Source organism: Myotis nattereri (assembly GCF_964212035.1).
Source record: "Myotis nattereri genome assembly, chromosome: 2".
In the NCBI taxonomy this organism is placed as follows: Eukaryota; Metazoa; Chordata; class Mammalia; order Chiroptera; family Vespertilionidae; genus Myotis; species Myotis nattereri.
Genome location: NC_138076.1, coordinates 203159916 through 203171989, shown reverse-complemented (window position 1 = coordinate 203171989; position 12074 = coordinate 203159916). Strand labels below are relative to the sequence as shown.

Genomic DNA, 12074 nt, shown 5'->3' with positions numbered 1-12074 from the left:
TTTAAAATATTTCTTCAAAGCATCCTGATATACGCCTATTATATAACATGTCTTCTGTTATTTATGTCATAAAAAATTTCATATATGTGAGTTCCCGAATTTTGTATTATTTTTTGTACCATTCAAGGTCCCAGTAGGAAAAGAAGTTTAATAAAAGACTATTTACCAAGACGTACCAGGCAAGGGTAGCAACAGGGGGCAGCTACCACTACTCCAAGGACAGAGGAAGGGGCTGGTACTAGATTCTGGCAAGGTCTAAAGCTATAGAAGATCGCACTATGGTGGTTTTGGTTGGGGGACACAGCAGCTGCTGAACCACAGCCCATCTGTGAGGCAGCCGGGGGATGCCAATTCCTGACCACTTTTGCCTCTAGTTCACCAGTCTTCTGGGTGTGCCGCCCATTGGACTCTCATTGGCCAAACCCAGCAATTTGTCTCCTGCACACCCCCTACTGGAGATTGAGCCCGCCACCTGGGCATGTGCCCCAACCAGGAATCAACTGTGACCTCCTGGTTCATAGGTCAATGGTCAGCCACTGAGCCACACCAGCCGGGCCCTATGATTTTCAAAGATAAAAATTAAACCTCCTTTATGTACAGGAAACAAAAGGAATGAAGGGAAATACTAAGGCCTGAAAGGGTATTATAAGTTGATAACTGAGTATGTTAAGAATAAGTCAATTTGATCATAAATTAAGTTTTCTGTTTACCTAAGCCAAATCGCTGGCCTTGGTCAAAAGATCTCTTAGAGCAGGATCTGGAAGAAACACTGGTGTCGGGGGATTTCATGCCTGTCTTTGGAGCGGTCCAGAGCGGAGACAGCTCAGACAACTACTATAGGAAAGCAAATAGCCAAAGTGAACAAAAAAGATGAATTTTTACTCCTTCATAGTCATTAGACAGTCCTATAACTTATCTTCCCACAGAAATTGGACACCACACAGAAATCTGTTGTGGTGTCTGTAATTTGTTCCATCTATCGCTATCTTTTCCTTTTCAGTTAGTGTTGGAAATAATCCTGCACCAACCAGAAATCCTCACGTGTTCATGGATTGCGGGGTGTGGGTTGCACTCTAACATCTCCCTGTATGTTCATAAACTGTCCACAAGCCCACTGATTTCTGCCATTGATCTCCTTGGCTCAGTCACTGTTCTACCTGTTGTACATTTATGAGGCAAATTGTACAGGCTTCCAACACCCTCTTCTTCTCTTGTAACTCTTGAAACAAATGATTTACGACATTATTTGTTTAATGTCTGTCTTCTTGTATTCTCCATGAGGACTGAGATCTGGTCCAGTTATGTTCACCTCTGAATTCTCAGCCCTTAGGAGGGTGCCTTATACAACATAGGGGTTCAATCAATATTGTTGGATGGATTTCTTTCACTGACCATACAGACTTGCAGACCTACTGGAAGAGAACCAAGAAGAGCTGGCAACCATTGAAGCCCTCGATTCTGGCGCGGTCTATACCTTGGCTCTCAAGACTCACATTGGAATGTCTGTGCAAACATTCAGATATTTTGCTGGCTGGTGCGACAAAATTCAGGTGAGCGCAGATGTTGTCTCCGTATAGATCATTCTGAAAGGAAAAGGGATGGACATTTATTAGTTGGTAAGGACACTGTGTCAGAGCCACCCCTTATGTAGATTTTTGTCTCACTTTCAAGGAGTCCAAAGGCAGGCAGTCCGGTCTAGTATGTGATATAAAGGTCCCCTCTCTCTCTGCTGGGCCATCCTTAGGACCCTGTGATCTTCACTCTTGGGATTGTCTCATGGTCTCATGATAGTCATCGCAGCGCCAGCCATTTCAGCAACATTCTGAGCAGGAAGAAGTGGGAGGAACAGAAAAACAGCACTCGCTTGAGCTGTGCTCTTTCCCCTCTCAATGCCTTGTGCTTACATCTTCCATTGACCATCCCTGTCCGCTATGAAAACTGGGCAAGTTTCTTATCTGAGCATATCGCCGTCCCCATCATTACTAAGGAAAAAGGGGATCATGAATATTGGGCAGGCAATTAACATTCTCTACCAAGCCAAGAAATTGGAATAGAGGTGAATAAATTAGAATTACGTTTATTCTCCCATGCCTGGATTCTTTCAAGAAATGAAGAGAAGTTCCTTTCTTGATGTGGATATATTTCTTATCAACTGAACACTGTCTATTCCTGTAAGCGAGGCAAAACAAGAGAGGCAGACAGGAAATGGATTCGTCGAGATTACAGGGAACAAATGTTAAACCACCTATGATAGCCTCAAGTCTCTCACCTATTCTGAAACAGGTTAAATGTACTCATTCCAGAGAGTAACATAAGCATCCACCTCCTTTGTGTCTTAGGGTTCTACCATCCCTATCAACCAGGCCCGTCCAAACCGCAATCTGACCTTCACCAAGAAGGAGCCACTTGGGTAAGGCAAGGGAAGCAAGCGTCTCTGAGTGGCTTATGCTGCTTCAAGACAACCAAGGATGTGGGCTTTCTTCCTCCGCAGTGTCTGTGCCATTATCATCCCCTGGAACTACCCGCTGATGATGCTGGCGTGGAAGAGCGCCGCCTGTCTCGCAGCAGGCAACAGCTTAGTGCTCAAGCCAGCGCAGGTAAGACGCCAGGGGCTGGCTGCCACAGCCCCCCCCCCCCCCACCCCTCCCGTCTACTTAACATCACAGACATGCATTCTTTGTATCAGTCTTGCAACTTTGCTGCAATTATGTCAAAATAAAATAAAACAACAAAATGAGCCCTAGTGCGGCCATAGGTGAAAAAGTCGGGACTGACCTAAGGGCCAGGACAGAGTCTGAAGAAGGTCATTGCTGTCTGGTTCTGCTCAGGTCACGCCCTTGACTGCTCTGAAGTTCGCAGAGCTCTCTGTTAAAGCTGGCTTTCCCAAGGGGGTAATCAACATCATTCCGGGCTCAGGTAAGCCACCAAAAGACCCTTTTCACTCTAGTTAATGAATGGGACAGGGGTAGCCGAGTGGCTGTTTTCCCACTGGAGTCTGTCCTGGATTATAACTGTATTAAACCTAAACACTGTTTACCAAACAGTTAACTTAAGGATAAATATACTGACCATGCCCTAAAGTCTTAAAATGGAAACAGAAAGGTGCATGAATAAGGTGGTGGGGGGTTGGGGCGGGCGGCAGAAATAGTACAGCATTGTAAAACTGCCCTAAGGTGGCCCATTTCAATTTTTAAAAACTATTTTGGAAGTTTGCAAACAAGGCTTTCCCATCTTTTATTTTTTTTCTTTTTCTTTTTTGGCAGGGGAGGGGGGATGACAATTGCATGGAGGACATTGTTTACATTTTTGTCAGTTTATAATTAATACAGAAAATGTAAAACTAAGATTCAAATGAGAGTTTAGAAATCTCCTTCACTGAATTCAAAGCCACCCTGGCCATCAGAACGTGACTAATGTTTGAAATCACGTTTGATTCCCTAATTCTGCAGGCGGCGTGGCAGGACAGCGCCTCTCTGAACATCCTGACATCCGCAAACTCGGTTTCACTGGTTCCACTCCTATTGGCAAACAGATCATGAGGAGGTATTGGTTTCAATATGTCAGTTTGTTGTAGATGCTGCCAAACCAGGGTTTTGGTTTAGCTTTTGCTTCTTGGAATAGGGTGCTTTGGGAGGAAGAAAAATCACATCAGATTTAGAAGAGAAATCTACTTATCACTGCAGGGCAGTGACCTGTGTGAGTATAATGAAATACCTTCCAAAGTGGAAAAGCCCACAGTCAATAAAACTAGAGCCATAGTGAAATTCTACACCCGACTGGCAGCTTTAACAATCCAGCACAAAATATTTTCTGTACTAGATCTGTGGCCCAAATTGTTTTTGGAGCATAAGTAAGAAACCAAAAAGACATATAAATGACAAATCTGGATGATTAATAAAATAAATTTCTAAAAAGCAGTAACATTGTTTTTTAAAAAAAATTACAAATAATCTCCTGGGCTAGTGTGGCTCGGTTGCTTGAGTATCATCTTATGCTGGCTCCATTCTGGGTCAGGGCACATACCCAAGTTGTGGGTTTGATCCCCTGTCCCTGATCCAGGGGTATGCAGGAGGAAACCACTTGATGTTCCTCTTTCACATTGATATTTCTCTCTCTCTCTCCCTCTCCCGTCTTCTTTCTCTAACAAAAATCAATAAAAACATTTTTAAAAATTAAAAATAAAATTTTCAAATAATCTGCCCAGCCAGTGTAGCTCAGTGGTTGTGTATCGACCTACGAACCAGGAGGTCACTGTTCAATTCCTCGTCAGGGCACATGCCCGGGTTGCGGGCTCGATCCCCAGTAGGGGGTGTGCAGGAGGCAGCCAGTTGATGATTTGCTCTCCTCCTCGATGTGTCCATCTCTCCCTTTCCATTCCTCTATCTGAAATCAATAAAAACATATTTTAAAAATTTTTTTAATTGCAATGAATCTAAATGTTAAAAATAAAGCAATGGTTAAAGGAAGTCAACATAACAGAATACTGTACACTCATGTTCATGGAACATTTTAATAACAGTGAGAAGTGTTGTTAAAATGGTAAATGGAAAGGAAAATAAGCTATAAATTGTATATATTGGGTGATTCCCAACTATATTAAATAAGGCAAAGGCTATGGTTGGGCACAGACCAGAAAAAACTATATCAAAATGGTTAAAAAAAAAAAAAGTAATTGAGCCATGGAATTGATTTCTTTCCCTTCTTTCTGCATTTCTTTAAAATTTAAAAATGTTTTAAATAGTACTTCTGCAAGAAAGGGAAAATAAACAATTTACTTCTAAAAATCTATATTTATATATATTTTTCCAATGCTCCAGTAATCTGGTTTGAGGCTAAATTCCTTGCCAGGCCTTTATGTAACCAAAATTATTATACCTAAATAATCTGAATTTACCTATAAGGATCGCTAGTCATTTTCCACAGAATTTAAAACAAAACGTTCATTATGGAAAATTTCCCATATATTCAAAGCACACGAATAGGATAATGAACTTCCGTGTGCTCACCACCCAGCTTCAACAATTATCACCATTCAACCATTCACGCTTTGTCTTTGCATAAGTTTCTGAGGCTCAATTATGTTTTCCATGTCAAGTGGTAATTTATGGTGGAAGGAGAGAGAGAGAGGGAGAGAGAGAGAGAGAGAGAGAGAGAGAGAGAGAGAGAGAGAGACTAAATGCTCATTTCCCATTTATTTTTCTCTAGTGCTGCGAGCAACTTAAAGAAAGTTTCTCTTGAACTTGGTGGCAAATCCCCACTTATAATATTCAATGACTGTGAAATTGACAAAGCCGTGCGAATGGTAAGAGTGGGTCAAATCCAACTAAATAAGTGCCTATTTCTAAAACACATTTCACCTCATTGCTTATCAGAAATCTTTTTTTTTCAAGTACACAATTTGTATTTATTTACAATACCCTATAAAAATGTAAATTTAGAAACTTTAATCTTTATTAATTAGAACCAAACAAAAAAGCACAGAGAAGAAGAAATACTAGTCAAGTTTTCACTTGATTGGTGGTGAAGTGGAAAGGCAGGAGAGGTGCCCAGCGGAAATAAGTCATTTGATAATGGCAGAGGGAAGCTGGTAATGTCACTGGGAAGCTCACCAGAAATCTTAAAGTGAGATCTAGCCTTGTCTAGTCATTGTAGAAACTATCCTCTTTATGCTTAGACTTTGGAACACTCAGAGCACTTTATTTTTAAAATAATGTCTTTATAATTTGTCTCATTAAGGTGTTTTTAAAACATTCATGATTTATACAAACCAATGTAGAGATCTCAAAAGCAAAATCTGACATACAGGCATTACATTTAAATGTATAATCTAGACTTTCTTGCAACACAAAATCTGTTCCTTAGTGGCATGTTCTTACTTTTACATACTTTTTTGTTAAGTGCTCATGGACCAAAGGAGGGAAAGGAGAAACAAAACCCCAAAAGGCAGGCTAGATCAAAGCGGGGTATCTTCTGCAGCACTCATCGCCACCTAGGCCATGGAGTCATGTTTGTCTGTGACCTCTCTGTTGTCTGCTGCCTTTCATAGCATATGTTCTCAGTACACGCAATATTATGACAACCCCGACTTCCCAAGTAATGTTAACAATCTTTTCTCCTCTGCTGCCCAAGGGCATGGGAGCGGTATTTTTCAACAAAGGAGAGAACTGTATTGCAGCTGGGCGCTTGTTTGTGGAAGAATCCATCCACGATGAATTTGTGACAAGAGTGGTAAGACGCCTTTAAGCTGGCTCCATGAGTCGAACAGAAATTGCTTAAACTCAAAAAGTATTTCTGAGACTTAGTGACTTTTTAGGTGTGACAATAGTACTGTGCTTATATAGTTTTAGAAAACAATTCAGTCCTTATCTTTTCGAGCCACTTTGTGACATATTTATAGGTTCAATTATATAATGTCTAGACTTTGCTTCCCTCCTGCTCCCCAGGAGGGGAGGAAGTGAGGGGTGGAATAAATTGGCCATGAATTGGTAATTGTTGAAGTTGGGTGATGGGTACATGGAATTTTATTATATTATTTGTCTACTTTTATATGTGTTTATAATTTTTCATAGTAAAAAAGTTATAGGTCTGTATAAACAAAACCCTTAAGAGCTGTTATTACCTATACCTGGCTCTGCATTTATAGTCTATTAGAACCATGACACTTGATGTTTTTATAAACCCCTAAATTAACTATGAGAGATACACTGTTCAAGCCTTACAAATCCTCAGTTCACAGTTAACAGGACAAATACCATATCCTTCATCAAGACAGATGAAAGAGAGAGAAAGGTCAGTAGATAGACAGATGCCCACTATTGATTGGTCATGATTCTGTAAATATAGACTAAAAGTCATTTATAGAACTATTAAGATGAATTCTGTGACTAAAATAAACTCTAAACTAAACTACATTATATTATTACTAGAGGCCCAGTGCACAAAATTCCTGCACTGAGCGTGGCGGGGGGGAGGGGGGGTGTCCCTCAGCCACCGCCACTGTGCTCGCCAGCCGTGAGCCTGGCTTCTAGCTGAGTGCTGCTCCCCCTGTGGGAGCGCACTGACCACTAGGGGCAGCTCCTGCGTTGAGTGTCTGCTCCCTGGTGGTCAGTGCACATCATAGCGACTGGCCGTTCCACCATCGGGCCGAAACTGGCTCTCCAACATCCCCCGAGGGGTCCCGGATTGCAAGAGAGCTCATGCCAGGCCAAGGGACCCCACCAGTGCACGATCGGGGCTTGGGAGGGATGCAGGTGGTTGGCCAGCTGAGGAGGGACTGTGGGAGGGCTCCAGGGTGTGTCTGGCCCGTCTCATTCAGTCCTGATCGGCTGGACCCCAGCAGCAAGTTAACCTACTGGTCAGAGCATCTGCTATGGTGGTCAGTGCACAACATAGCAAGTGGTTGAGCAGCCTTAGCATATCATTACTGGATGACCAGACACTTAGCATATTAGTAATCATAAATCTGTTTTATATTTGAAAAACCAGCACCCAGCTTTTTTTTTTTCAGAGCCAATTCCCTGACCCCACCCCCAAGAGTCAAACATTCTTTTTTTATGAGAGTAGAAAACAAGGAAGTCAGATAGAGAGACACGTTGTGGGCAGTGGCTGCCTCCTAAATATCCCTGCAATGCAATTTTGTGCCTCAGGAAAATAGTTATAGTACCACGTCATGGGTTTTCACAACTATAACTTGTTGAAATTTCAAATTCTGAGACCAGAAATGTTAAGGATTTACTATATCAATCCATCAACACACACGTTTTATACACATGCAATTTATATTCATTCATTCATTCATTCATTCACTCATTCATTCAACAGGTATCCTTTTGAGCACTTCCTGAGGGATTATTGCCAGGTCTAAATTCAAATGCATGGGCCTGTGGGGTCCCAGTTACCCCCATTCTTCCTTCCTACTAGAATTGGACTTAACATTAGAAAATGCAGAAATAGATTGTGAAAATTGAGATGTACAAGAAGTGATTACAAAGACATGCCAGTGATGAACATCGTTCAATGAAGATGGTTTTTCATCGGAACAGTCTAGCAATTCCTCTGGCATGGCTGTGCCATGAGAATTTCACAAGGCCAGTCTGCCACACTTGGGGAGAGAAAAAGAGATAACAATGTGGCCATTTGGAAATTCTTTTGTCATGAAGAGTGTAAGCACACTGCATTTTTTTTAAAAACAAATATGTTTTTATTGATTTCAGAGAGAGAAAGGGAAAGGAAGAGTTAGAAACATTAATGATGAGAATCACAGATGGGCTGCCTCCCCCACACCCACTACTGGGGATTGAGCCTGCAACCTGGGCATATGCCCTGACCGGGAATCAAACTGTGACCTCCTAGTTCAGTGGTCGGCAAACTGCGGCTCGTGAGCCACATGTGGCTCTTTGGCCCCTTGAGTGTGGCTCTTCCACAAAATACCACGTGTGGGCGCGCACGTACAGTGCAATTGAAACTTCGTGGCCCATGCGCAGAAGTCGGTATTTTGTGGAAGAGCCACACTCAAGGGGCTCGCGAGCCGCAGTTTGCCGACCACTGTACCTAGTTCATGGGTCGATGCTCAACCACTGAGTCAGGCTGGCCAGCTGGCTGTAAGCACACTGTACTAATAAAAATTCCAAAACATCAGATTTACTGTTTTAATGGATTAACATTCAGGATAATTTTTTTTATTGCTGATGCTATTACAGATGTCCCCTATTTCCCTCCCCCATCTTTTGCCCACTTTCACCCAGCGTCTGCTCCCCCCTACCCCCCCCCAATCTTTATCACTCTGTTGTCTGTGTCCCTGAGTTATGCATATATGTTCTCAGGATCATTTTAAAATAGTATATGTAGCTATGTTCTGTTAAAACTCAGTAGTTAAGAGCTTAACAAAACTATAGTATTTGGTGGTTGTGTGCCCTTGGGCAAGTCACTTAACCTCTTTAAGCCTCAGTTTCTTCAGCTGTGAAATGGAAATAATAAATACCCATTTCTAATGCTGCTTTGAAGACGAAATGACGACAGATCTTTAAACAGCTTCGTACAACACCCGCCACGTGATAGAAGCTCAGTCAAGGGCACCCATTATTATTACTAACAGTCCATTGTGTTTTGTGAACTGGGTGACATACAGGTGGAAGAAATTAAAAAGATGAAAATTGGTGATCCGCTTGACAGATCTACTGATCACGGGCCCCAGAATCATAAAGCACATCTGGAAAAGCTTCTTCAATACTGTGAAGCAGGCGTGAAAGAGGGAGCCACCCTGGTGTACGGGGGAAGACAAGTTCCAAGGCCAGGTAAGATCACCGCCGGAGTTCACAGAGATGGGAGCAGCTTTTATAGCAACCCCAGCTTGCCTCAAACGTCAGAAGAATTAATTTGTAGCTCCTGCTTGGCCACGTATAAGCTGTGGCACCTTGGACAACACAGGTTTTCTGAACCTCCCGTGTAAAATGGGATGAAATGTGCACATCCTGCTATATGAGGCTATGAAAATCCACTCATGAAATAGATGTGACGGGCCCTTAGCTGTACAGTAAGCAAGGGTAGTGGGCATCTGTGTTGCTCAAGAGCTGCTGACCTTTCTTCCTGACACTGTGAGATGTCATCATCTTAGCCAGCAGAGCCTGGGAACGAGTCATTCCTCTTGTCTGAAGCAGTACTTGTTACTGAAACACACGAATGGCTCACTGTTATGACACCCAAAAAAGAGAAAAAGACAAACAACTGCAAAAACTCGTTTTTTACTCCTGTAGGTAGATTGTGTGCCAGCATCCTACTCTGAAAACTGGCAATTAAAAGGGAAAAAATTCAACATTTATCATGTGTTTCCTGTATGAACTGAATTTCTGGATAACTGAGTAGGTGATAAAGGAGACTTTTTTATTTTTGCAAAAGGAGCCTGGCTAAATAATCTAGAAAAATATAATAGAATAAAAAAATTTACCATCCTGGCTGGTGTATTTCAGTGATTAGAGCATCCTCCCCGCCTCCACCCAACCCCACCCCCTATCCCCTTATTTACCCCTGCACTGAAGGGTCGCAGGTTCAATTCCCAATCAAGGGCACGTACCTGGGTTGCAGGTTCAATCCCTGGCCCCTGTCGGGGTGAGTGCAGGAGGCAACCAATTGATGTGTCTCTCACATCAATGTTTCTCTCTCTCTCTCTCTCTCTCTCTCTCTCTCTCTCTCTCTTTCCCTCTCTCCCTTTCTCTCTCTCCCTCTCTCTTTCCCTTTCTTTCTCCCTCCTTTTCAGTCTCTCTACAAATCAATGGAAAAAATATTCTCAGTGAGGATTAACAAAAATCAATCAATCAATCAATCAATCACCAATTTGCACTCCCTAATTGAATGCAATAATTGATTCGGGCAATGATCATCAGAGAGGCTAAAGTGATTAGGTAAAAGGTTGATGGGGACCTGAGCATTTGTAAGATACCAAAGTATCACCCCCAAGCTCGCTTGCCAGCAGAAGGAGAAAAGCACAGCTTTGTAATGGATTGACCACTTAGAACCACTGGTCAGTCTTAGCAGCAGGGAGAGAGGGCGACTGGATACGCTGTGTCTCCTATAAGATGCAATGGGCAACACCACCTGTAAAGTATTCTTGCCCAAAACATTTAGCCTGAACCTGACCATGCCTGTAGGTCAAATGTTCCATTTACGAGAAATACAGGGGCTAGAAGAACAAATTAAATACCATCCCAAGGAAGCAATGACAAATCTAAAATGCAAGGTATTCTATAGACCAAGTGACTTGGTCTGTTTAACGCATCAATGGCATGAAAAATAAGGGGCAGGGATAAAGGAGAAACATTGTAGATTAAAGGACACAAGAGCTCTAATAACCTAATACAATGTGCAGAACTTATTTATTTATTTATTTATTTTTTAAAATATATTTTATTGATTTTTTACAGAGAGGAAGGGAGAGAGATAGAGAGTTAGAAACATCGATGAGAGAGAAGCATGGATCAGCTGCCTCCTGCACATCTCCCACTGGGGATATGCCCGCAACCCAGGTACATGCCCTTGACCAGAATCGAACCCGGGACCCTTCAGTCCGCAGGCCGACGCTCTATCCACTGAGCCAAACCGGTTTCGGCTTGAACTTATTTAAATCCTGAATTCAACAGGTCAACTGTAACAAGATCTTTCCAGACAATCAGAACTGAAGTGTAAATTATGAATAAGAAATTAGCATAAACTTGTTAGGTATGATAATGTATTGTGCAGTATGCAAGAAAATGTCCTTACTTTTTAGACTTGTACTGAAATACTTGGAGGTCAAAGTTGTAATCTCTGGAATTTCCTCTAAGATATTTCAGCAAGAAAAAAGTGAATCAAATACAGCAAATATAAATAAATAATTATTTTACTATTCATGATACTATATTGTCTATTTGCACATATGTTTGAAATGTTTGTAATAAAGGCATTATAAATATAAGAACCTAGGAATGCTAATGCCAAATAGGAAAATGAAAGTTTTCTTGGTTTTACTGACCCAGAGGGAAGAAAAAGATGTGTAATATAATTAAATAAGAACTGTTCATTGAAGATCAACCTATAATTGACGTTCTTTTCCTCTGTTTTTCAAATAGGCTTTTTTATGGAACCGACTGTGTTCACAGACGTGGAAGACCACATGTACCTGGCCAAAGAGGAATCCTTTGGGCCTATTATGGTCATTTCTAAATTCCAAAATGGGTATGTTCTCTGGGCACAATTTAACAAGTTTTGACTACATGCGTTGTGGGATTTTTATTATTATTATTCTGCCATTGAGCTATATACAGAGCATAAAAATCAATGAACATGTAATTCTCTACTATAAGAATAGTCAACTTAAATATCGAGAAGAGAGTGCTAACTAATGATTGAAATATACTTTTGCTTCCTAAATTAATGCTGACATGGGACTTTAGCTGACTAAATTTTCGTTTTTGTACAGTTGACACTTGAAATGTCTCTGGAACAAGGTAAATTACTGAAAATAACAGAACCAGTTTCCACATTTACATTCCTAGGGAAGGCAGCATCTGTGAAATCTGATTTTGTCCAAAGAGGACTGCTGC

General features: G+C 41.5%; 1 protein-coding gene across 1 annotated transcript in view; it reads left to right on the top strand.

Annotated features, from left to right (window-relative positions):
- Positions 1-12074, top strand: part of ALDH1L2 (aldehyde dehydrogenase 1 family member L2) — a 48518-nt gene that overhangs the window by 28437 nt on the left and 8007 nt on the right. Inside the window, exons 13-21 of the mRNA XM_081084123.1 lie at positions 1400-1550; positions 2340-2410; positions 2492-2597; positions 2829-2916; positions 3450-3543; positions 5206-5302; positions 6130-6228; positions 9128-9293; positions 11601-11706. Coding sequence (XP_080940249.1) covers positions 1400-1550; positions 2340-2410; positions 2492-2597; positions 2829-2916; positions 3450-3543; positions 5206-5302; positions 6130-6228; positions 9128-9293; positions 11601-11706 — 978 coding nt within the window. The remainder of the gene's footprint in view (positions 1-1399; positions 1551-2339; positions 2411-2491; positions 2598-2828; positions 2917-3449; positions 3544-5205; positions 5303-6129; positions 6229-9127; positions 9294-11600; positions 11707-12074) is intronic.